This window comes from Clarias gariepinus, chromosome 4 (assembly GCF_024256425.1).
Source record: "Clarias gariepinus isolate MV-2021 ecotype Netherlands chromosome 4, CGAR_prim_01v2, whole genome shotgun sequence".
Classification (NCBI taxonomy): Eukaryota; Metazoa; Chordata; class Actinopteri; order Siluriformes; family Clariidae; genus Clarias; species Clarias gariepinus.
In genome coordinates, this window is record NC_071103.1 from 6,929,103 (window position 1) to 6,956,750 (window position 27,648).

General features: G+C 39.3%; 1 protein-coding gene across 2 annotated transcripts in view; it reads right to left on the bottom strand.

Moving 5' to 3' along the window:
- Positions 1–10,535: 10,535 nt before the first annotated feature.
- Positions 10,536–27,648, bottom strand: part of enpp2 (ectonucleotide pyrophosphatase/phosphodiesterase 2) — a 28,636-nt gene continuing 11,523 nt past the window's right edge. The window contains exons 10-25 of one of the 2 annotated variants that reach the window (XM_053495324.1): positions 27,431–27,496; positions 26,891–26,963; positions 26,569–26,677; positions 26,023–26,148; positions 25,804–25,835; positions 25,569–25,696; positions 23,923–24,007; positions 23,756–23,843; positions 23,324–23,493; positions 21,519–21,564; positions 21,255–21,394; positions 18,618–18,753; positions 17,846–17,923; positions 14,065–14,197; positions 11,927–12,080; positions 10,536–10,923 (exon numbers count right to left, since the gene is read on the bottom strand). In XM_053495324.1, coding sequence (XP_053351299.1) covers positions 10,753–10,923; positions 11,927–12,080; positions 14,065–14,197; positions 17,846–17,923; positions 18,618–18,753; positions 21,255–21,394; positions 21,519–21,564; positions 23,324–23,493; positions 23,756–23,843; positions 23,923–24,007; positions 25,569–25,696; positions 25,804–25,835; positions 26,023–26,148; positions 26,569–26,677; positions 26,891–26,963; positions 27,431–27,496 — 1,735 coding nt within the window. In that variant the 3' untranslated portion in view covers positions 10,536–10,752. Of the gene's footprint in view, positions 10,924–11,926; positions 12,081–14,064; positions 14,198–17,845; positions 17,924–18,617; positions 18,754–21,254; positions 21,395–21,518; positions 21,655–23,323; positions 23,494–23,755; positions 23,844–23,922; positions 24,008–25,568; positions 25,697–25,803; positions 25,836–26,022; positions 26,149–26,568; positions 26,678–26,890; positions 26,964–27,430; positions 27,497–27,648 lie in introns of both variants that reach the window. The other variant, XM_053495323.1, reaches the window with a different exon arrangement.

Consider the following 27,648-nt stretch of genomic DNA (forward strand, 5'->3'; position numbering starts at 1 on the left):
GGTCTCATAAGTACTAAAAAAGTAAGCACTAATCAAATAAAAAAATACTGGAAATCAGAAGAATTCTAATTGGTGATGTGCTGGCAGACATTTTATACAGTACCATCTCTCTCTCTCTCTCTCACACACACACACACACACACACACACACACTGTCTATAACTCTTTATCTGGTATACAGTGTCGTAAGAGGCCTGTATCCCAGGAGACTTAGGGCTTAAAGCGGGGTACATCCTGGATCCCAATCCCACACACATATACACACAAACACACACTCACATTCACACACTACCAAACACCAGTTATGCTAATCTGCATGTCTTTGGACTGTAGAAGAAAACCAGAGCACCCGGAGGAAACCCACCAAGCACAGGGAGAACATGCAAACTCCATTCACACAAACCTGAGGCGGAATCAAACCATGAACCCTAGAAGACACGCGTGCACACACACATTTAAAAACATGCTCAGTGTCTTTGCAGGCTATTTACTTAATATTACTGTAGCCAGATTGATTCACATAACTCATTTCTAATTGTACACTCTATTTATACCCAAAATAGCTAAATTGCTAAATAGCTAAACTTGTAAATTGACACATACAATCCCCAAATGTATGGGAATAAAATAATATTACAAAAAAAATCGAATCCTTGGTGTTATGATGATAAAAAAGGAAGAGGATTATCCCCAATCTGGCAACATTGCGTTTATCGTTACACGTGTACTCGAGCTGCAGCCCCAGAGATTTGTGAATGAACCGCGTAACCACGCCCACTACCAGAGAGCTAGGCGAATGGCAACTCGGGACAAATCCGTAGCCCCGCCTCCTATGCGCAAACGCGGAGACGTTCCTGTTAGGGCAGGTGTTATGCAACGACCCGCACGTTTAAACGGACTGTATACATCGTGCGGTTCAAAAACAAGGCGTGACTGCGAGGTTACAGAGTAAACAAACACTGTCATTTAGGAAACATAAACACTTACCTTCGTTGTGTCTTTCTACAGTACAATTATCTATGCTTAGCTCACAGCACTAACATGCTGTTAACCAGTCTTAGGTGTCATAGTCTGATGCACGTGCTTGATAGAGGTGTAGATAAGAGTTTAATAAGAGGAAGCTAGAGAAGTCCCAATAAAGTTCCAGAGAACAGGAATAATTTTACATTAAATAATTTTATTTATCTGTTCAAATACAAAACCTACAAATCATATCAATAGGAGAACTATTAAACATAATAATTATTTATATTTTTTAGCTGTCAAAAATATGTTGGCACATATATATTATTGGAGATGATAGGTTATTATATATGTACAGCACATCTCAAACAGTGAGAATATCATTTAAAGGTTAATTTTCTTTCTTGATTAAATTAAGTAAAACTCACATCCTAGATTATTTACATGAAATATTTCATGCCTTCTTTGTCATTTTTATACATATGGCATAAAGTTGATGAAAAAAATCCAGTATCTCAAAATATTAACAATATAGAAAATATTGAAAATCATGTTGCTTTTATAGCAGCCTTTAGCTTGTCTGTATTGAAGCGTCAAAAGTGTTTCTCCTTTTGACAAAAGCCTACAGATCCTCTATGCGGTTCTGGTCAGGCAAGTTGGCAATATCATATGTCACCGGACATAGCAGGTAATCTTAGGGCTCTAGGACAGCATAGGTTCTCTAAGATAGTGATACATTCAGGAGCTACTGATATACACCTTCGTCAATCAGAGGTTAATAAGAGTAACTTTTCAGAGGTGTTTAAACAAGCGAAGGCGATGTCCGATGACGTAATATGCCCATCCCAATGAGGCGTGGCGACATAGCTGACAGCAGGTTATGGTCGCTGAACCGCTGGATATCCAGTTGGTGCTCAGAAAATAATGTGGGCTTTATGTATCCATCCCACTCAGGAAGGTGCTGCTCTCATTTCTTGTAATATAGTCTTAGAAGAGGCCTAGTTAATCAGTGACAATCCAGAGCCCAGGCCAGGGGGCAGACAGACAGGCTAAACCAACCGTCTGCTAGCTGCATAAAGTCGTGACTCAGGGTTCACTGTATTGAGACTGTGTCTGTTACCCAAATTAAGCAAAAATGTAGAACGACCCAGAAAGTATGTTTTAGTAATTTAATTAACATAGATACCACAAACTCGGATCACACTGAATGCGCAGCCGACACCTCTGATCTGAAGCTAGGACTGTTAAATATTAGATCTCTCGCATCTAAAGCAGTTATAGTTAATAAAATTATCACGGATCAGGAATTTGATATTCTCTGTTTAACAGAAACCTGGATTAAACAGGACGAGTATGTAGCTCTAAATGAAGCTAGTCCTCCTGGATACAGCTACATACACCAGCCTCGGTTAACTGGTAGAGGAGGAGGCGTCGCAGTTATTCGCAATGATCATTTGACTATTATACAAAAACATGGACACAAATTTAATTCATTTGAAGTTCTCTATAGTAACATAACAAGTATAGCTAGAAATATAAAGTCAGCTCAGTCGATTCCAATAATTGTCATTTACAGACCTCCAGGGCCGTACTCTGAATTTCCTAGTGAATTTGCAGATTTCCTCTCAAACCTAGTCGTTTCTGTAGACAAGGCGTTAATTGCTGGAGATTTTATTATTCATTTTGAGAATCCAGAAGACCCTGTGCGTAAAGCATTTATGTCCATACTGGACTTAGTAGGAGTAAATCAGTGTGTTGTAGGACCCACTCGTAAAGCAGGTCACACTTTAGATTTAATAATATTCTTCAGATTAAGTATAAGAAAATTGTTTACAAGTCCATGTCTGAAGTTATATCAGATCACTATCTTTTCTCAATTGTGTTATAGTAATAACGTACGCACAGCCCCATGCTACCGTACTAAACGTACATTCACATCAACTACCACACAGAGTTTTATTAGTAATCTCCCAGAGTTACAGTACCAACTTTGATTAGATCATCGTCTGCCCCCACAGAACTCGATCAGGCGACTGAATATTTAGAGTCGACGTTCCGCTATACCTTAGATTATGTAGCTCCAGTTAAAAGAAAAATTATTAGAGATAAGAAACTTGCTCCCTGGTATAACATCATACACGCTCTTTAAAACAGAACGCTCGGAAATTAGAAGGGAAATGGCGTCAAACTAAATTGTTAGTATTTCAAATAGCATGGAAGGAGAGCATCCTGAACTATAGAAAATATCTTAGTGTAGCTAGATCAACATATCTCTCCACTCTTATAGAAAATAACAAAAATAATCCTAGATTCTTATTTAATGCTGTAGCCAAATTAACCAGAAATAAGACCACTGCAGAAATCTCCACAACAACATCATGCAATAGTGAGGACTTCATGAACTTTTTTAATAATAAAATTGTAAATATTAGGCATAAAATTGAGGCTTTGAAACCAAACAATGTAAGTTATGCAGATGTTAAACTAGCCATGTCAGATCGGAAGCTAGAATACTTTACTCCCCATGAAGAGAAGAACTAATGAACATGGCATACATGAACTGTATCAATCAGGATTTAGGCCTCATCACAACACAGAGACAGCACTCGTTAAAGTAGTAAATGACCTCCTATTGGCCTCTGATCAAGGTTGTGTAACCATGCTTGTATTACTCGACCTCAGTGCAGCTTTTGACACCATTGATCATAGTATTCTTCTTCACAGATTAGAAAATGTAGTAGGAATTAAGGGTACAGCCCTCTTCTGGCTTAGATCCTATCTGACCCATCGTTATCAGTATGTAGACTTAAATGGTGATTATTCTGCATGTTCTCTAGTGGAGTTTGGTGTTCCACAGGGTTCAGTTTTATTAGTTTTTACTGTTATGCTGATTACACACAGTTATATGTCTCAGCAAAACCTGATGAGATAAACCAGCTTACTAAAGTTGAGCGATATGTGCAGGACATAAGAAATTGGATGCTAAATAACTTCCTTCTGCTTAATCCAGATAAGACAGAAGTTCTAGTCATAGAACCGCATCCAGCTAGAAGTAAGATTCTTGATTACTTTGTAACTTTATATGGCCTTTCTGTTCCATCAAGTGCAACAGTAAAAGACCTTGGTGTGATTATAGATTCCAGCCTTTCATTTGAAGCTCATGTAGATAATATTACCAGGATAGCATTCTTTCACCTCAGAAATATTGCCAAGATAAGAAATATATTGTCGCTTAACGATGCAAAAAAACTAGTTCATGCTTTTATCATCTCTAGGTTGGACTATTGTAATGCCTTACTGTCTGGTTGTTCAACTAGGTGCATAAACAAGCTTCAGCTAGTCCAGAATGCAGCAGCGAGAGTCCTCACCAGAACCAGAAGATATGAGCACATCACCCCTATCTTATCTTCACTGCATTGGCTCCCTGTGAAATTTCGCATTGATTTTAAAATACTACTTTTGACATATAGAGCATTAAATGGTCTCGCGCCGCAGTATCTGAGTGAACTGCTAGTGTCTTACGATCCGCCACGCCTACTTCGATCAAAGGATGCAGGCTGCCTGTCAGTACTGCATATTATATAAATTACAGCTGGGGGCAGAGCTTTTTCTTACAAAGCCCCAAAATTATGGAATAGTCTTCCAAATAGTGTTCGGGACTCAGACACAGTCTCAGTGTTTAAGTCCAGGCTAAAAACCTATTTATTTAATTAAGCATTTTTATAAATAGATTTGCCCTAGGTAAAGGAGCAGATCTGGGGGACTCATGGACGTAGAGTATTATGGTGAACTGGTATCACTCAGGTTTGTTGACGGTGAGGTGATTGTTTGCTTTACATCTCAGGAAGCCCTCATGTCTGTGTTTCCTTCTGGCTCTCCCTTTTAGTTATGCTGTCATAGTTAGTCTTGCCGGAGTTTCTGCTTGCACTCTACAGTTAATATACATTCACATTATACATTGTGTGACTGTGACCATACCTAACTGTTATCTCTCCTCTTCTGCTCTTCCCTCTCCTGTTCTCTTCCTCCCCCCTCTCTTCCCTCTCTCCCCCTCTCTCTCCTTCCCTCTTTTTGTGGAGCTACACATGTCGTTCCTGAGCTGCCAGTGATCCAGACTCCCTCAGCCTTCGGACCTGTCTGACCCATCCTGGTGCCCCGCTTCTGGTTGGAGATCTCGTCACATGGATGCCCCGTGTGTCTCTTTGGTCTCGTGTCTGGGGATGATTCTCTCTACCTAAAAGACGGTTCTGGCCTTGACTGGTGTTGGCAGCTGTTTCTCTGAGGACTTGACAGTTCGATAGTTCAGGACTGGAACTTACATACAAGTCTACCTGAGTTTTCAATAACTAATTGAATTGAATTAAATAATTTTTTTGATTGTGTAAAGCTGCTTTGGGACAATGCCAATTGTTTAAAGTGCTATACAAATAAAATTGAATTGAATTGAATTAATTGAAGCCCTATTCGGACGGGACTAGTTTTTCCAAATGACGTTTGAGTTAGAATTTTTTTCAGAAGACGTCTGTCATTTCATGTATGCATTCAGACGGGACTAACATCTCCGTGTTTATTACGGAGATAGGAGTGTCTGTGTTTTACATGTAGGCGTTGCACAAGACCACATGTCCAGGATGCGTGGATTCTACATCCATTATCGGTGCGCAAACTTGAATACTGGCGCGCTAGAGATAGTAAAGTAGTTCACGTTGATCAAAACACAAAAGAAAACGCGTTCTGGAAAAAAACATTTTCGACAATCACAGACATTCGCATTCAGGTGGGATTAGATTTCTCAGAGGACCGCCGAGTTTGCTGAAAAAGGTAATTTTCTCTGGAAATTTTACAGAGGTCGTGTGAGAGAAAGAATAGGATTAAAATCAGAAAGTACGTCTGTGAAACAAACATTTCTCTAACGACCCCCTGTAAAACTAGTCCTATCCAAATGGGGCTATAGTCAGCAAACCAGTTAGGTATGGATTTGGCACTGTGGTATAAAAAGGCAATCAGCATTTTCATAAAGCTTGTCAACAGATAAAATGCATAAAGTGCTCTAAAAAATTCTGGTAGACAGCTGTGTTACATCGGACTTGATGAAACACAGTGGACCAGCACCAGCAGATGGCATGACATCTCAACTCATCATCAACTACTGAAGTCACACTTCGAGCAGCTTGGATTCTGTGCCTCACTTCAACAGACTTTGTGACCTTGATTTCCAAATGAAATACAAACTTGAGTTTAGTTTTAGAAAAGAGGACTTTGCACCACACAGCAATTTCTTGAGCCAGAGTCCTGAACTTCTCCTTAGCAAGACAATTCTGACATGGTTGATACTAGGAATGCAACAGTTTATAGCTATTTCCCAAAAATTTCTGTAAATGGTGGCTCAGAGCACTGGAAATAGCAGGTAATCTTAGGGCTTTAGGTATAGGTTCTTTAAGGTAGTCGTACATGCTGGAGCTAACAGTATACGCCTTCGTCAGTCAGAGGTTAGTAAGAGTACCTTTAAAGAGGTGTTTAAATTAGCAAAGCGATGTTCAATGAAGTAGTATGCTCTGGTCCCATTCCAATGAGACATTGACATAGCTTACAGCAGGTTATGGTCGCTGAACCGCTGGATGTCCAGGGGGTGCCCTGAAAATAACATGGGCTTTATAGATAACTGGAAGACCTTTGAGGGCAAAGCTGACCTGTTAGGGCAGGACTGCTCTCATTTCTTGTAATATAGCTCATAGTCTCAGAAGAGGCCTAGTTAATCGGTGACAATCCAGAGCCCGGGGGCAGACAGACAGGCTAGACCAACCGTCTGCATAGCTGCATAGAGTCGTGACTCAGGGTTCACTGTATTGAGACTGTGTCTGTTACCCAAGCTAAGCAAAAAAATAGAAAGATCTCTTACATTTAAAGCAGTTATTGTTAATAAAATTATCTTGGATCAGGAGTCTGATATATGTCGAGTTATCTGGGAATTTGCACATCAGCCTCTGCTTTAAACTCGAAAAAAGCCATAGCCAACTACAGGGGACATGGGGATCAATTCTGGAATCACTTTAATTCTTGTGTCTGACAGCTTTGCAGTTTACACAATAATCGTTCAAAGTGGATTTAACTAAGTGAAAGAGCTAGAACCTAGAATACTTTACTCCACTTGAAGAGAATGAACTAATTTCACTCATCTCTTCTGCAAATTCATCAACCTGTATATTAGATCCTGTACCGACACATTTTCTTAAACAGATAGTGCCAGAAATAACAGAACTAGAAAGAATTAACAGAATTAATTCTTTACTTAGCATTGGGTATGTTCCAAATTCATTTAAATTAGCAGTTATTAAACCGATAATTAAGAAGTCTGACCTCAACCTCTGTCAGCTGTCCAATTACAGGCCGATATCAAACCTCCCCTTCATCTCTAAGATTCTGGAAAAGATAATAGCGGAGCAGCTATGCTCATATCTACATAGAAATAGCATACAGGAACTGTATCAGTCAGGATTTAGGCCTCATCAAAGCACAGAGACAGCACTCAGTAAAGTAGTAAATTACCTCCTATTGACCTCTGATCAGGGTTGTGTAACTATGCTTGTATTACTCGACCTCAGTGCAGCTTTTGACACCATTGATCATAGTATTCTTTTTCACAGATTAGAAAATGTAGTAGGAATTAAGGGAACGGCCCTCTCCTGGCTCAGATCCTAGTATGGTGACTATTCTGCATGTTTTCTAATGGATATTGTATTCCACAGGGTCCAGTTTTAGGCCCACTGCTTTTTTCCCTTTAACATGCTTCCTTTGGGCAACATAATCTGTAAGCATGGTATTAGTTTTCTTTGTTATGCTGACAACACACAGTTATATGTCTCAGTAAAACCAGATGAGAAAAACCAGCTTGCTAAAGTTATGTGTCAAGGATATAAGAGACTGGATGCTAATTAACTTCCTTCTGCTTAATCTGAGATAAGACAGAAGTTCTAGTCATAGGACCGCATGCAGCTAGAAGCAAGATTTTAGATCACACCGTAACTTTAGAGGGCCTTTCTGTTCTATTTAGTGCAACAGTGAAAGACTCGGGGTGATTATAGATTCTAGTCTTTCATTTAAAGCTCATATAGAAAATATCACCAGGATAGCATTCTTTCACCTCAGAAATATTGCCTAGTTAAGGAATATACTGTATTGTCACTAAACAATGCAGAAAAACTAGTTCATGCTTATATCACCTCCAGGTTGGACTATTGTAATGCCCTACTGTCTGGTTGTTCAACTAGGTGCATAAACAAGCTGCAGTTAGTCCAGAATGCAGCAGCGAGAGTCCTCACTAGAACCAGAAAATACGAGCACATCACCCCTATCTTATCTTCACTCCACTTTGCATCGATTTTAAAATAATACTCTTAAAATATAAAGCATTAAATGGTCTCGCGCCGCAGTATCTGAGTGAACTGCTAGTGTCTTACGATCCGCCACGCCTACTTCGATCAAAGGATGCAGGCTGCTTATCAGCACCGCATATTATGAAAACTACAGCTGGGGGCAGAGCTTTTTCTTACAAAGCCCCATAATTATGGAATAGTCTTCCAAATAGTGTTCGGGACTCAGACACAGTCTCAGTGTTTAAGTCCAGGCTAAAAACCTATTTATTTAATTAAGCATTTTTATAAATAGATTTGCCTTAGGTAAAGGAGCAGATCTGGGGGACTCATGGACGTAGAGTATTATGGTGAACTGGTATCACTCAGGTTTGTTGACGGTGAGGTGATTGTTTGCTTTACATCTCAGGGAGCCCTCATGTCTGTGTTTCCTTCTGGCTCTCCCTTTTAGTTATGCTGTCATAGTTAGTCCTGCCGGAGTCCCTGCTTGCACTCTACACTAAACAAACATTCACCTTATACATTATGTGACTGTGACCATACCTAACTGTTCTCTCCTCTTCTGCTCTCCCTTCTTTCCTCTTTCCCTTTCTCTGTCGAGCTACACATGCGGTTCCTGAGTTGCCAGTGATCCAGACTCCCTCTGCCCTCTGGACCTGTCTGATTCATTGTGGTGCCCTACTCCTGGTTGGAGATCTCGTCACATGGATGCCCCGTGTCTCTCTTTGCGATGCTTCCGGTGTCTGGGGACGGTTTCACTATACCATGAAGAAGATGAAGGACTTGACTTGGCTGCAGTTGCTTGACAGTTCAGGACTGGAATTTCCTATAAGTCTACCTGAGCATCCAGTAACTACCTGGACTCCATATTAACATCAATTAACATCAACTGTTATAGCTGAACTGCCTTCCACTTAACACACACTATGAATGCAGATCAATTCCTGCTCTGTTTCACCCAGATGAGGATGGGTTCCCTGTTGAGTCTGGTTCCTCTCAAGGTTTCTTCCTATTACCATCTCAGGGAGTTTTTCCTCACCACTGTTGCCCTCGGCTTGCTCATCTAGGTGGGGACTATCTGACAATTTTGATTCATACGCATTCAAATTCCATACAAACTTAAATAGTTCTTTTGATTGTGTAAAGCTGCTTTGCGACAATGACAATTGCTAAAAGCGCTATACACATAAAAGTGAATTGAATTGAAACAAAAATAGATTGAGATACATGGTATTTATTCTGTAGGATTAGTAATTCACTCCAACCCAGATTTAAATATTTACAAATTATTGACATACTGGATTTTTATCAGCTATAAGCTGTAATAATCGAAATGGAAACTTCACTTGTATTAAATCTAGAATATATCAGTTTCTCTTTTTGAATTAAGTCACAAAAAAATTAACTTTTTCATAATACTCTACATTTTCGAGATGCACTCTGGATTTGGTGTGATGATGAGTTGGCACCCCATCCATGGTGTACACTGTCATGAGCTCTAAGTTTACTGAGATGGAGTTCATCCAGGATCCCATGACCCTAAACAGGATAAGTAGTATACTGTAGATAATGGATGGATGAATAATACAAATCCATATTATTTTGTTGATGAAATAACTTTGGGGAAGCTGCCATTGAAGCATGCTTTACTAAAAAAAAATAAAATAAAAAAAAAAGGTTTTAACAATACTTTACCCTGAATCATTTTATATAGGCTTTGCACATGGGTGTATTTTAAGTTTGGGAGTGTTTGTTCTTCTGTCACTCAGTATTGGTAAAAGAAACATTGCAAAAACATTGTATGATGTACATTGCTAAGGGAAAGACTAAAGCACTGATTTTACAAAAAGCAAAAAACAAATTACCCTACAAACATGAGACAGGGGTAGCTTAGTAATTAAGACATTTGAGTACTAATCTGGTACTGATAAGGTATTTTAGATGTTGTACTTGCAATATCAAATCTAAACCTTTTTTTAAGTTAAATTTATTCTGACAATTTACAAATAATTTAAAAATGTTATTTTATCTCGCAATACAATGATTTTTGGCTGTTGCCAAATGACCACAAGATGATGCTGTTTTCCACAAAACTAATTAGAACATACGTACAAAAGTTTTTAATGTCATGAAATCGTTTAAAAAATAAACAAGTCACATCACAAAAGTGGTACATGTTAAAGACAACATTACATAAAAGCATACATTAAAGATTTTTTCCATTCTTTACTCATCAAAAGACAGAGCTGGAATAAAAATAAAAAAGTGACATTTTTACATAATCAATTACAAAATGTTGAAAGGAGACTTGTATAAAAATATACACCTAACCATTTGATGTCATGGGGCAAGACAGGTCTGGGGTCAGGTTGTGGGATTTGATAAAGGAGGAATACATTAGTGCAGGGAAGGCAGTGGTTCAGATCTCACTCTCATATGTGTGCAGGTATGTCTTTAGTGAGAGAATATCTGTGTAGCTTTGGCTGGTGCGTCGATAGAAATCAAGCCCTGTTAGAATCTCCACATCTCGGACTCGTGCTGTGTGCATCTTCATCAGCTCCTCCACCCACTTGGGTTCATCCTCCGAACTCTGCAGGAGAAACAAAATTGTTCACTAACAAAAAACAAAAAAAAGGAATGGAAAAAAAAAAACAAGTCTCACACTCTAATATTTCCTTGCAGTGCCAGTTGCTTTGGTTATGTCTATGGCATCGTTTTTGATCAGCTTATGCAATGTTCCTGCACTTTTATTTTTTACATCATTTCTCTCTAAGATATTATATTGATGCAGGAAGAGCCAGACTGCTGCGTAAAGTGTTCTCCGGCACATGCCAAAGATTCTCTGTGGTGGCAAATCCATGTGTGAAAAGAATCTCTAATCCTGACATCCTCACCTTGTAATATGCCCGTGCCATCAGGGAAGAAAAAATCCATAGATGTGATAACCTTGTCATTCAGTACATTTTGGTCATCAGCTGGCCTTAATTCTTGGACACGTAACATTGCTAAACCTAAACACGACCAACAGAAGCAACCTAGATCATAACACTGCCCGACAGGCTTGTACAGTAGACACTAGACATGAAGGGGGGCATCACTGCCTTCCTGTTACGCTGACGCACCGATAAATCTGGACTCATCAGACCATGATCTTTTTCCTAATGCCCCACAGTCCATCCTTTATTCTCTCTAGCAAATCATAGCTTTTTTTTCTGACTTACTTCACTGTTAAGTGGTTTTCTTAAGGTAATAAATAAAAGTTAAATGTAAAATGTGTTTCAACATGGCCAATACCACTTTTTTTCACTACACACACTCCTAAACAAACCCATTTTAGGAAAGTGTATGATTATTCAGCTGTGTAATTTGCACAATATGGTTAATTTTACAACAGAAGCATTCTTAATTTATTTTTTTCCTTGGTTAGTAAATATGTTGCCTGTTAGACAGTAAACTTTAACTTGTACCCTAAAACGGAAATAGAGGATTATGAATGTGTTGCTTTGTGTTGCGTCTTGGCCAACTTTAACTGTATGACAGCAAACAAATGACCGCATAGGATTAAAAATAACTGCATAAAAGGTCTGTCTTACATTGCAGCTCTCATCATTATCCGCTCTGTGAGGCAGGATGAAGGAGAACACACTCAGAGGACCGGTGCACGAGTCTACATTCTGCGTGTAGTCCAGGCAGCTGGTCGCCACAATGAAGAAATGAGTGGGGATGGGCACTGGGTTGGTCACATACCTAGAAACAGCCACACAGATATCCAAACTTACTTTCACAACATCAGTCCACAACATATTAAAGTATTAAAGGTAAATGTGTTGATATTCCAGATAGCATGCCAGTGTGGGCTCAGTTGCTTTCATGATCCTACAGTCTTTTTACTTTCACCCCCAGCTTTCACACAGATGATGAGTTGGCCAGTTCAGGCCACTTAACATCCAAATAAACGACAAGGACATCTGTGGCCCTCACCCTGTGCAGAAATTACCCAGGAATAAACTATAACTGCCACAGATCTTAGGATAGAAAATATTGTCTTTAATATTCAAGGGTGAGTCAAAAATTATCTGCACTCTGGTGTGTCTAGAATTTATTTTATTAATAATTAAAAAGACAAATATTTAACATAATCTCACTACTTTTCAATACACTTTGTCCATCTGTTCTTCATCAAAATTGAATCTTCATACTCACAGGGCTGCTTTCAGGGGACCAACCAAGTGAAAGTCCAATGGAGCAAGATCAGGACAAAAGGGAGGATGGTTTAACACCTCAAAACAAAAGTTTTGAGTTAAGTGAGTGTTGACAGTGTGAGCAGAAGTATGTGGACGTCATCGTCCTACAAGATCCTGACATCTTTGGATATCAGTCCTCTGCATTTAATCTGAAGTTTAAGCTTTAGCTCTTCAATAAACATCTCAATGGAATGAGCACTGTCAATTGTTAAACCTCTTCCTGATAATGTTCCAATACTGGCCCTTGAGAATCCCAGAAGGCTATTATCATTAATTTTATTAGATGGTGTTTGACTTGGTGGTTGAGGATGCTTCTGTGTCACACTCTGCTGTTTACACTCAGGCTCGTAGTGATGAATCCATGTCACTTCACCAGTAATCATTCTCTTTAAGAAACGTTCACCTTCCTTAGTGTATCAGTCCTTCGGGTGAACACTTCTGTTTATGCTCTTCTGTGAGTTGTTTCGGCATCAGGCTCACCCTCAGACCACCAAAAACTAATCATTGCACGCTTCCTTCATGCAAATCACAAGTGGTGCATTCATTTTTGTTCACACCGCAGTTACAGATGAACTAATGTAACACATTCACACCTGCACAGCAGTGACTGGGGAGACAGTAGTCTTAAACGGAAAGCACTGATAAGACAGTGCAGCCCACTTTTCTTTTCTTTTTTTGACTCACCCTTATGTTTAGGTATCGAATATCTTGCTTCTTAAATTTGACTTGATTGTATTGTATATTGTGGGGGGAATTTAGCCTGTTGTTTTGCCAGCATTTGAGTGGACTTATTTACGTGTAAAAATCTAATAATACTTGAAAGCTTATACTGTAAAAGGTCACAGGGACCTGGAGCCCATCCCAGCTCACTCGGGGCACCAGCAGGGGTACATCCTGAACAGTGTGCCAACCCATCACCAGAACACGCACGCACACACCTAATTGGCACCTAAGGGGCAGTGATGGCTCAGACGGCTAAGGCACTGAGTTACCGACCTGAAGATCGGCGGTTCAATCCCCAGCTCCACCAGGTTCCCACTGTTGGGCCCTTGAGCAAGGCCCTTAACCCTATCTGCTCCAGGGGCCCTGTATCATGGCTGACCCTGCGCTCTGACCCCACGCTGGGATATGCGAAGAAGGAATTTCACTGTGCTGTAATGTATATGTGACAAATAAAGGCTTAACTTAATTCTGAGTGTCATGGCAAAGGTTGGGAATACTTATGTACGTGTGATTTCTTTTTCTTTTTTTTCTTTTTAATAAATTTGCAAATATTTTAAACAAACATTGTTCTCGTTGTCATTATGGGGTATTGTTTGTAGAATTTTAAGAAAAATAATGAATTTTAAGCTGAATATGTCTGGTAACATAAAGTGTAAAAAAAAAGTGAAGCTTTGTGAACGCTTTCCCGATACACTGTATGATAAGCAAAAGTTCATGACCATCATCAAGTTTTTCACTGTTCACCATTTTCTCAATCCACTTACTGTTTCATCTTTTCTTCTGAGTCCTGAAGGCCATCAGAGTCATAGTCAAAGATGGGCCCGACAACCAGGTTAAGGCCGTTCCGCTCACTGGCATACTTCTTTATCAAAGTCTTCTGAAAATATGTCCACACACCTACAGAGACAGATGGATAAACAGAAAAATGGAGGGATATTAAGACATGGAGGCCAGTAAGTAAAACTGAAAGTAAAAACTGATTTTACATTTCGCTTTTTTTAATCTTGAATTGGCATTTTGCACATTACAATAAGTAAATGATTTCACATGTCAAGAGGAAAAGAGAGAGAGAGAGAGCACTCTGCAAGTGGCAGCTCTTCAAAGAGAAATCCAGTGCTCCCTGTTCCAGTTTAACTAATGGAAAGCAGACACATCTGCATCTGTGAAGCATCTGTGTCCTTCTCCACAACACTAAAAATATGGGCTTGACTGTTGGAGTGTACTTATAACTTTTCATTTAGATTAAATTAAAAGCTTAACTTGATTTGGTTTTTCATTTTTGTGTAGTTTGTGAGCTTAATCTTAAACATCCTGAGAGTGGCCATTTGTCCATTAGAGTCATTTTCTCTAAAATAATATTTTTGGGCAACCTTTACCGTTACTGATTTGTTTCCTTCAGGAGATGTTCTGTGTATGATCACAACATCTGAAACAGAGGCATCACTAATACAAGGCGCTATTTCTAACCTGAGCTAATATCAAAGCCCACACGCGGTGTTAAAGACACAAACACACACACACAGCTTCTTCTGTAAAGACCCCCCACTCACCTCCCCGGGAATTTAATGATAGCTGTTTCACCTCAGAATAAAGACTATGCAGAAGACACAAAACATCCTTATCATTTGAATCAGAAACTCTTAAGCAAAATCAATTCTGTGTGACCCCCTTTCTCCTGTACCACATAAACCTCTGGACAACATGGTTGACTTTAAGCACATGCTTTCACTTTCAGCTATAACCTAAATCACTGTTATGAAGTTTTTCTAATGCTAGCTTCTATTTTTCTCCATTGTTAATGTTTAGCAGTAAAAGTAACCTTAGACTACACTATGGGGCCAAACATAAGGTAACACAGATGTATTAGAGCATGGCTGTGGGAATTTGTCCATTCAGGCATTAGGGAGCTCAGGCGAGAACTCCCAGCATGCACTCAGCATTCCAGTCCATCCCACAGGTGTTGAATGGGGTTGAGGTCAGGGCTCCCTGCAGGTCACACCTGTTCTTACACACCAACCTTGACGAAACAAGTCTTCATGGACCTTGATTTACTGTATGCACTGTCATGCTGAAACAGGTTGGATCCTTTAGTTCCAGTAAAGACAAATCCTATTGCTACAGCATACAACAGTTTAGAGTATTGTATGCTTCCAGCTTTGTGGTCACAGACTGGGGAAGATCCATATGGGTGTAATAGTCAGATGTACACATACAGTACAGAGTATTTTTGCCTTGTCTATTCATCGGCATCTCATATGGAAATCTAATATATTGACCCAGTGTATACACACTTGAATATGTTCCAAATAACTAATATATATATATATATATATATACTCTCAACAAAAATATAAACGCAACACCTTTGTTTCTGCTCCGATTTTTCATGAGATGGACTTAAAGATCAAAAATTCATTCCAGATACACAATATTACCATTTCTCTCAAACATTGTTCACAAATCAGTCTAAATGTGTGATAGTGAGCACTTCTGCTTTGCTGAGATAATCCATCCCACCTCACAGGTGTGCCACATCAAGATGCTGATCTGACATCATGAGTAGTGCACAGGTGTACCTTATACTGCCCACAATAAAAGGCCACCCTGGAATGTGCAGTTTTTTGCTTTATTGGGGGTCTGGGGACTCAGAACCGGTCAGTATCTGGTGTGACCACCATTTGCCTCATGCAGTGCAACACATCTTCTTCGCATAGAGTTTATCAGATTGTCAGTTGTGGCCTGTGGAATGTTGGTCCACTCCTCTTCAATGGCTGTGCGAAGTTGTTGGATATTAGTGGGAACTGGTACACGCTGTCGTATACGCCGGTCAAGCACATCCCAAACATGCTCAACGGGTGACATGTCCGGTGAGTATGCTGGCCATGCAAGAACTGGGACATTTTCAGGTTTCAAGAACTGTGTACAGATCCCTGCAACACGGGGCCGTGCATTATCTTGCTGAAACATGAGGTGATGTTCATGAATGTATGGCACAACAATGGGCCTCAGGATCTCATCACGGTATCTCTGTGCATTCAAAATGCCATCAATAAAATGTACCTGTGTTCTTCGTCCATAACAAATGCCTGCCCATACCATAACCCCACCACCACCATGGGCCACTCGATCCACAACATTGACATCAGCAAAGCGCTCACCCACACAACGCCACACACGCTGTCTGCCATCTGCCCTGAACAATGTAAACCGAGATTCATCCGTGAAGAGAACACCTCTCCAACATGCCAGACGCCATCGAATGTGAGCATTTGCCCACTCAAGTCTGTTACGGTGTTAGTGCTGGAGTCAGGTCAAGACCCCGATGAGGACGACGAGCATGCACTTGGGCTTCCCTGAGACGGTTTCTGACAGTTTGTGCAGAAATTGTTTGGTTATGCAAACCAATTATTTCAGCAGCTGTCTGAGTGGCTGGTCTCAGATGATCTTGGAGGTGAACCTGCTGGATGTGGAGGTCCTGGGCTGGTGTGGTTACACGTGGTCTGCGGTTGTGAGGCCGGTTGGATGTACTGCCATATTCTCTGAAACGCCTTTGGAGACGGCTTATGGTGGAGAAATGAACATTCAATGCACGAGCAACAGATCTGGTTGACATTCCTGCTGTCAGCATGCCAATTGCACGCTCCCTCAATGCTTGTGGCATCTGTGGCATTTTGCTGTGAGACAAAACTGCACATTCCAGGGTGGCCTTTTATTGTGGGCAGTATAAGGTACACCTGTGCACTACTCATGATGTCAGATCAGCATCTTGATGTGGCACACCTGTGAGGTGGGATGGATTATCTCAGCAAAGCAGAAGTGCTCACTATCACACATTTAGACTGATTTGTGAACAATGTTTGAGAGAAATGGTAATATTGTGTATCTGGAATGAATTTTAGATCTTTAAGTCCATCTCATGAAAAATCGGAGCAGAAACAAAGGTGTTGCGTTTATATTTTTGTTGAGTGTATATATAAAGATTTATTACAGGACTGTGGTAGACCTAAAAAAAAAAAACCTTAAAAATAAAAGTATTGTGGTCTGGCCTGCATTTCTCATCAGGCCTATTTGTGAACTTTATTATACATACATTATATACTTATTAGAATCTCATGGGGTGGCTTTTTAACAGTTATACATGAATTTGAAATACTAAGTAAATGTTGTGCTTAGAAACACAGTGTACTGTGGCTTGCACAAATATTAAATGTTTATCACATCCATCAAGGACAATTCTCTACAAAGAACCAGAGGTTCTAGTGCAAAAGTCACATAATTATTTAAATGGTTTTAATCAACCTGTGTGTAATAAAAGTGTCACAAGATTTTAATATAAATACATCTGTTACTGGAAGATCCCAGAGTTTGTTAAAGATATTCCTAAAGAAAAAGCATAATGAAGACCTTGAAACAAATAAGACAAGTCTGGAAAAACAGCATGCATGCAAAGTTACACAGGCATCAGGCAGTTACACGCTCTGTTCCTAAGTCAAAAAGCATAAAAATAACTCAGATTTCCATCAGGCTTATGATTGTAATACTTACGTTTGAAAGCTGGGTACATCGGCACTGTGTTGGTGATCAACAGAGCATCATATCTTGCATCATTGCTCGAGGCTAACTCTGTCAATAATGACACAAAGACCAAACTGAGCAAATAAAAAAATATTTAACTGCATATGCACTGATTTCAGTCATGGTCAGTAGAGCTTTACAGCTAACTATATTATTAAGTGGCTTGTGGGATGATGAGCTCAGATTGACCACATTTTTAGAGTGATGAGTGTCAGAGTAAGATGGGAAGTGCATGAAATGATGCACCCTTCATGCATAGTGGCCACTGTACAGGCCTCTGGAGGCAGTGTTATGATCTGGGGTTTGGCTTCAGTTGCTCAGGTCTAGACTCAGTAATGTTATGTGGCAATAACAAAGTTAGCAGATGACCTGAATGCACTGAATCCCATACTATATACCGGATAACACAGGTTATCCCAACCATTTTATTTTGCTGCCCTGACGGCACAGACATATTCCAGGACTCAAAAAGAGTGAAAGAGTCATTTTCACATGTAAACTTTGCTGTGATTAAATCTAATTAATAATGAAATATGTATTAAAAATTACTTCATTTTTTTTTCCAGCTAGACAGACTCAAAATATTATATTTATATTTACATTTTATCTTGCTGCTATTATGTTAAGAAATATTATTTAACATTTAATATCCAAAATATTGTATATCATTATATCAGTTAAAATAAACAAAGAGTCATTCATTGAGTCATTCATTCAGTTTGTTTAGTCTGGTGTGACTCACGAGGTGGGTAGAGAAACGCGTAGGAGATCTGTTTGTCCGCTCGGTAGCCGCTGCAGGACTGGCTGGAGGCTGGAGACACTCTGGCATCAGGTCTCACACACGTATTCAGAGCTTCAGGCAGAGCGGTAACGTCAACCTGAAAGTTTGTTCATTTGACAGTCAAGTTGACAGACACTAAAAAAGGATATATGTTCATCAAAATCAAATGCAGGAATGTGAAACATGTTTTAATTCATCTGTTTTATGCCATATTTAAAATAGCATGTAAAAAAATTGACACAAAAAATGGATAACCACATAATCTGAGCTCCCGTTTGAGTGTGGCTTCTTTTAAGGTTCTTCCCTTGTGTTATCTCTCACACATTCAATATGGTTAGAAATCCTCTATTTTGTACGTATCTGGAGTTCACACATAAGTTCTTGATCTGTTGTAAATCTGTAAAACTGCTTTGCTGCTGTGTTTAAAGTGGAGTTGTTTCACATAATTTGCATTCTAGCCATTCTTTCACGAGTCCAGTGTGGATGTGTTCCTACATTGTTTTCTTTCTTGGATTTAAAAAAAAAAAAATTCTCTGCTTCATTTGGATTAAAAACACCACAACAGACTGCATTCTCACCTAGAGACAGTTTAGGGTTGAATTCAATTCAAGATGGAGGCTTACAATTGGATCTATGCAAAATGTAACTTAAAAATGAAAGCTGAAACTGAGGCTAGTCATTTTGCGGAATCAGCAGAAAAAAAAAACCCACAGAAACTGTGTCTACTTGCCTGTGTGAACCACTAACGGCTACTGATATGGAGCTTGTATCTCAGCCCCCAATGTTGTAACAAGATAAAGAGGGTTATTTGTACTTCTAGCTTGCTAAACACATTAATATTAATGAGGTCATTAACACTCCTAATTAAATCTATAGACAACAGATCTGTTGGTGCAATAAATAAATAAATAAAAAAAACTTGTTTGTTGCCCTATTATTATTATTTTAGCAATTCCTAAAAATGGGGAACTGACAGAAAAATAGAAAATGCCTCATTCTGGGAGACTCTGGAGACTCTCGCTAGTTTGATTCCCGGGTGATGCTGTAACCTCTCGCAGCAGGGTGCCTAGAGAGAGTTGAATGGCAAAGCTCTCTCTGAGTGGAGGAATGAGAGGTACTTTCGCTCTCGTATCAATAATAGGTCTACAGCTAGTCATGGGCATCTATGAGCTTACGCAAGTGGATAGCGCTGTCCTATAGCGCACGTCGGGTGACTCGGAGAAAACGTGAGGGTCTTTGGCCCTACCTGACTGGTAGTAGTAGTCTTGATGGAGGAACACACCAATGACGGATGGGACCTGGATATGACTAAATATAATGGCAAAAAATCGGGGAGATGAAAAAATCCCCTTTCACAAAGCGGGGATTAGGGGGCAGAATCTTATATGCATTTAAAGCTATCCAAGGTGTTTGGAACAGGAGTGAAACAGAAAGAAATCACAGATGTTAAAATGCATTATCTGACAGGTAAGTGAATTGAAATTTCAGGGCACTGGTGTCTGAAGCAGTTAGTGAATCACAAACGAAGAGCACATACAAAGTATATGCAGGTACAGAATATTCACTTTGAAGAAGTTACTGTAAACTGCAGAGTTTTCTAAGCAACATAATCATCACCAGAAATCTAAGACCAATTTCAAGGTACTGTATATGGCAACCAAAAATAATGACCGTCAACGTTTTTAAAGCTCATGTTTTTTTTTCATCTTAGACTGATAAAGCATCTAAATAAGGCTGTAAAGTACAACAGTACTGCAACGGTACTAATGATATTGAAGATAGCTGGGTAAGATATCAAACAACGTTTACATCTTAAAAAAAGATCCTTTCAGAGTTCTTTTCACACAATATAAAGCACAAATTAGTTTGATTATGGGACATTAATAAAGCACTTGATAAAGTGAAAAACAAGAATCCAACAAAGTCATCACTGAGAGATTAGCTATGAATTTTATAATTTTGTAATTTAATGCTTAATTTTGCCAGTATTTTCTCATCCGTGTTACATTTATTTTAGTGACATTAAGAATTTCTTTTTGCCTTTTTTCTTCTTAGTAGCTTTAAAAACGTATCCAGTGCCGTTCTAACTAACCAGCTACCCGTAACGTAGCTCATCTAGAAACCCAACTAAAGAAAAGTACATGGCCAAACCAAATTCTCTGACTTTGTTCACTCCCGGACAGACTTAGTTAGTATTCAGTCTTCATTATCAGATAATAATAATGAATAAAATAATAAAATTAAATAATCAATAATGATTTCTAAATATTGAGAGCCATTTTGGGATTAAGAGCTTGCCTGGAGCTCTGATTGTGCTACATCACGTGCTTAAATCTTAAAAAAAATGTAAATGTCAACCAATGCTACTTGCTCAAACGTACAACCTGCATCTTATAAAACATAATTGCACCTATAAATAAAGTGCAAATACACCGTCAGCATTAGTAGCGCATCCTAATGCCACATTGTGCATTTGGATGTTGTTCAAAATAATACAGATAATAGTTTTTAAAAAAGGCCAAGGGTCTGATATCCATCTCCGGTCCCTCACTAAACCTGGGACAGCCCTGTATTCACTTCAGTACGAGACAACTGTACCTGTTTAGAGACTGTGTAGGAAGTCCATAGAGGCATGGCAAGTGCTTCACTATAGCCACTGATGTAGTCACTGTGGTGCAAAATGCTGTACTTGGTGTGGAACAAGACTGCTGGTCGACCATAAGGAAGATTCTTGCTGTCTGTAAAATGACAAAGAGAAATAGCTATATTAAGCTATCATTACTAGTTTTAAAAGTGTAGTCCTAATCTGAGTCTAAGAAAAGTTTAATCTATGTATTTAGTCAAACAGACATGTGTCATTACCATCGATAACTTGTCTCAGTCGCTGATTGAGTTCCTCCACTTTGTTCTGTAAGAGACAGAGCCACAGTGACTCCAGGTTATAGGCTCTTACCAAGGCCACTTTCAAAGCCCTCTGCCCCCTACTTTTTGAACGAAACTGCAAAAGATTAAAGGTGAAAATCTCTAGCAAGAGGGTCTAAACAAAATCACTGTTTGGAGGAAGACAACATTATTCTGCTTGTTGTTTCTTTTTAACCCCTGTGTTCTATTCATGATTAGAAGATAGATTTGCTCCAGATCCACTTAAAATTTTTAGAATCAACTGCAAAGTCTAGCATCTCTGTTATGACCGATATAAATAATACATATGGAAAGAGCACCTGAAGACCCAAGAGATTCCTCACTTAAACCTATCCTAATCATCTCTGTAATATACGAGAGGCGTTCATGGAGCACGGTGATTTTTGATTGCACAGAATAACAGAAATAAGAGAACTCCCTTTATTTCTCTATATAATCCCCTGCTACACTAATGCAGTTATCCCAGCGTTATTCCAAATTTTCTCAGTACATGATCATACTGTCCAAACATATGACAATGACTTTGAGTGAGTCAAGTTGCTGAAATCTGTCTATTTTCGAGGATCAGACAGTCCACTCACTGAATGTTCATGGAAACGAATGCCTTGGGTTCCACATCACCTCTGCCAGGATCCTTATTCACAGACATGTACAGCTTTTTCTAAAACATTTGCACCATTTAAATGTTTTACTGCACCTAAGAGTTTCATCAGCGTACTGTGTTTGAAGTCGTCTGTAAATGTCAACCGGTTTTACACCTTAATTCACAATAAGTTAAAGTCCCGGTTTAACTTGAATGCCCCTCGAAGAACATGTTTAGATTCATTAAGATAAGCTTTTACACTGTCTAAAGCAGTAAATTATAGCACTTCTGCACGTTCTGAACATTTTTTTAGACTGAAACAGAACACAAGGGTTAATATCATTTACCTTGCAGGTTTACAGTGCAACATCTTGTAGAAATACAGGAAAAGGAAAACAAAGGCAGAAAACAGCACAGAAAATATAAATGTTTCCACTTGCCATCCATGTCACTAAGATACACATTAATACAAAACAAAACTAATTACTAGTGATGGGAATCATGCCATGACCAGTTATCACAATAACCAGGTGCCGATTCGACTTGTATTGCAATTCTGTAAAGTATCACAATTTTATAAATATGGCAATACGATATTACTCTTTTCCGTTTTTTATTTATTTATTTATTTTTTTACAATTTTAAGACCTAGAACCTTAAAAAAAGTGGTCATAACTTGAAACCTCAGCCTTATTCAGCAGCTTTATAACGGCATTAACATTTCCTGCTGTCCGTTATCACCCAAATGAGGATGGGTTCCCTGTTCAGTCTGGTTCCTCTCAAGGTTTCTTCCTATTGCCTTTTCAGGGAGTTTTCCCTCAGCACCATCGTCGTTAGAAAGTCTTCTAACATGCATCTCTATTATAAATTTAATAACTCGTTGAAAAACACAATTTTGGATCCAATGTGGCGATACATAAACTAGCACATCAAAGAATTGCGATAGGTAATGGAATCCATTTCCCCCAAGCTCCGCTAATCACATGTAGAAAGATTTTTTTTTATAAATGGCTGTAATTAGGCAACTGGAAAAATGCAGATTCGAACTGGTTTACATCATTATGGCGAACAGTCTATACTTCAGTAAATACTCAGATTCAACTTCATGATTCTAATCAGTGAAAAATTTATGATGAGGCCCTGAACATGCTTTGTTACTGACTTTTTCATCACAGGTGCAGCCCAGGTCATCCGTTACGTCAGTGCCTGGCCCAGACGGGGTTGGTTTGGACACTTCTTCAGGCATGCTAGGTTTGTGGACAGGATTTCTCAGTAGGTGGTTCAGGCTACCGTGGGTCCCATTGTTGGGCACAGGCTTTAACCCAAGGAGATCTAAAAATGATAGGCGTGAGTGAGTTTTAGGATTGTAATTCACACAACATGTAGCTGCTGTTTCTATATAGCATTGTGTTCTGCTAATGTGGCTACGTGATATGAGATATTCTGTCTATAAGTGATTATATAACATTTAGGTGTATGCTCCAGCATAATCATGTTAACAGAAATCAGTATATTAGCTACACGTGGCTTACAATTCACGAGATTTAAATTCTGTGAAAAATGTGAATTTGCTGAAGTGCATGAAGAGTCGTACCACACATAATGTTGTACAGCTCGATATTTTCGAATGGTGGTATCTTGGTCTTGAATTTAAACATTGGTCCATATCCAAGGAAAATGGTCTAAAAAGAGAGAATCAAATAGATGAGAAACTCTTGCACAGCTCTGTTCTAAAGCCAGTGCGAGACCACGTGTCCGTACCTGCATGCTGTTGATCTTGTTATCATATCCGTGGTCACCTGAGAAGCCACACTTGCCCAAAGGCTTTTTCACTTCAGGAGGCTTTCTGTGGCAAACAAAGTGAACCGTTCAATTACACCCTCCAGCATTCTACACCTATGTTGTTCATGGGTCACACTGCATACTCATCTCAAATATACATGTTTATATGAAGAGACACATAAGCATCCTAATGAATCTCTAGCTTTACTGTTCATACGCAACAGAAACCTAAAGTATTTTTCATGACTGCTGATAATGACTTCTATTAAATATTATTACAGCAAACCTGTGGTCCTCCTCAAGCAGTAAGCATAAATCAGACTGCAGCCAGATGGGTGAACATACACCAGCATTCTGCTTTAGCTTATTTCATTCAAGCAGAAGATTTAAAAGCCTGCTTCATGCTGCTGCCTCCAACAGCAGAGAAACTGTCCTGAGAAAAACGGCTCTGGTGCCACCGATTAGACAGGTCTGTATCTCAACTGGTCGGTATGAAAGAACCTTTTCAGTTAAGCACTGATTGCCAGCCAAGGCAAACGGCACAGGGAGACCCCACCATAAGTCTTCACCTCCATCTCCTTTATGGAATGTTTTCAGAGGATGCCACTAGTGCTGGGAATGACCTCATGGGTTTGCTTTAGGAATTGTGGCTTTCCAGTGTGGGCTGGTAAGGCATGTTGATGGGTTTTGAATGTTGAGTGCAGGACTAAAAGCTATTGAAAAAACTTTCAGAGCACTGGCTTGGATAGATCACGTAATTTAAGGAACATGCTTTATTAGAGTCCTTTTAGAATTTTTTTTTCTCTAGCTAATCAAGCAAACTGGAGCTTAGACAGAAATAAGACATAAATCAGTAATGCAACATAGCAAACTATGAAGTTTGGAAAACAAAAAAAAAAAAAAAAAAGATGAAAACAAATACTGGACATTTTTATTATTAATTTTATTTCTGTATTGTTACTTTATAATTTCATGCATTTATATAATTATTCAGCTTTCCACATGCTAACAGTTCTGTTGACATTGTTATAACAATGTCAATAGCTGAGAATAAGTTTAACAATTAACAAAGTCTAAAACTCTTATTTATGGTCTTCATGTTATCCAAGATGGCAAGCTTTCAGGTAAAATAATTAAAAAAGGTAAAAAAAAAATTACTAGAATTTGATTAAGAACTGTCTAACACCTTATTGAAACCTGGCAGCATGGAGCTGAGCTGTTAACTGCAGAAAAATATGTGTTCGGAAAAAAAATAGAAATAGAAATCACTTAAACACTTAGTGAAGTGGCATTGTAAAAAATCAACAGGAGAAATCACAGCTATGTTCAATAGTGAAAGTAATGCATAATGTAATGACATCAAACAGGATCGGGACAGTGTGGTTATAAGAAAAACACTGTGAGGCTAATTAGGAAAAAAAGTGTTCCGGGTGGAGCAATGGAAAAAGGTCATGTGTTCTGAGGAGTCCAGACTGACCCTGGAAGAACACGTGCATGTGCAAGCCTCTAGAAGCAGTGTTGTATGATCCTATCTGTGTTAGAGTAAATCTACTGATGTATCATGATTGACCATTATAGAAGTGTATATATAATATACTATCTATATCGCAAATATCTCTATTTACCTTGCTACATGCCATTTTCTTTCCACCATCAGATGAATCTCCTCAATGCGGCGGTTGTTGGCATAGTGGAGGCGTTTGGGAAGATGCTGTTTTAGGTACGGCTTGAAGTGCTGGTCTGGCTTCTTACACTATAACAGGAGTCATAGCCAGCAGAGTTACAAAGCCTAGTTTGCACTTGAATAGGATAGGAGTTGAAAAATAGACAGTGCATAATTATATGAGTGAGTGTACTCACTGTAAGGTTTGCCACTACTGCTTTTGGATCATCTAGAAATAGAGAAAATAGACTTAATACTGTTTCAGTGTCAGAAAACACGAGTGCTTTATACCATAACTTCTCCAACTACTCCACCTAGCTAGACTGACACTGCAACATTTTAGCAATTCTGCACAGCCTAACATACAGCCTGTGATGTTTTCATAGCATCAATAAAATTTCTCCCAGCTTTCTTACATTTCGAGTTGTTGGGATTTCGAGCTCGGATTCTTCCGAGAGAGCCGGGAACCAGAATAATGTCATCAGTGTTGGACATGTAAGAGCTGAGAAACTCTGTACGGTCACAGTGAGCTTCCTCCATCCCTAAAAAAACAGAATACAGTTCAGTTACCTACTTCATACAACATACACAGGTTCACGGTGGCCTAGGGTCTATCCTAAAGTCTATCCCAGAAGAGTTAGTGTACCAATCCATCACAGAGCACACGCAGACATGCACGCACGCACTACATGCAATTTGGGAACGCTAAATAACCATATCTGCATGTCTTTGGACTGTTGGAGAAGCATGGGGAGAACATGTGAACTACACACACAGACCCGGCCAGGATAGCACCATCAACCCTGGGGGTGCGTGGCCACACTGCTAACGTAATATGGAGATTTTGGTAATACTAATAAAAAACATGTACTATGCAATAACTCCTCCTCCTTAGACCTCTATTAACATTAACTATGTTTCACCTTTGACAATTATACATTATACAATTATACAGAGGTTACCATGATCTCCAACCATAATGATATTGACACATCGATGGAGATTCATCTGTTTCAGGCCATCCATCAGCTGCCCAGCCACCTTATCATACTCCTTCAATGAGTTACTCATCTGTAAACATAATATATAATATACAGAAGGAAATATTTTAAACAATTTACTTTTAAAATACAAGAGCTTAGCAGCTGCTCACTATGAATTTGTGTTTGTGTATACTAAATTCTCGTTTGAAAGTGCATGTTTGAAAGAGAAATACTCATGTTTTCATGTCTGTGTGCTTATGACACGGTTAAAGGCTTATGTTTTCTTGCAAGCTGCACTTACCTCAGAGTTCTCAGGTCCGAGTTTGTGGCCGTATGCGTCCATTTGCTCAGAGTGCATGGCATAAACATAGGGCCTGTGAACACACCAACTCGCCTGTGAGCATTCATTCAAAACAAGAAGGTAAACAGCCCTGGAGAAAAGTACAAATATTTCCAGATATGTAAAAAATGGTGGTTGGGAGGAAACCGACCGCATCTTTTCAAACTGCTCGCTCACGCACCGTTGGGGGCCGCGTAACACACTCAGGGGACAGCGCTATCTGCCCCCTCCGCTCGCGTGACCTGACAGGCGCCCCTGATTGGAAGCACTTAGTACCCTCTAAAGTTTACAGCGAGAGGTTACAGCATCACCCGGGAACCGAACCAGCGATCTCCGGATGATAGGGCGAGCACATTTTGATTGCAATGTGATTTCACTTTAGTTACTGAAGCCTTATGGTGGAACAGCCAAAGAGACATACTGTTCTGCGTGCTGGTGTTGTTATTACACTATTACACAAAGTCACTTCTCCAGGTGTTCAGACTATAGGAGTGTACTGACCTCTCTGCGTCAGGAAGGTGAAGCCACTGCAGCATGGTCAACACTCTCCTTTCCAGTGGAATTCCTCTGCAAACACACAAACAATATATATAACATTACAGAAGAATATTTGCATGCCTGTAAAGAAAGCAACATATTACATGACAGACCAGTTTTCAGATAGAAATGAACAAAAAAAAGTAAAAACTAATCTAGGCTCCTGGGTTTGTAAAAAAATA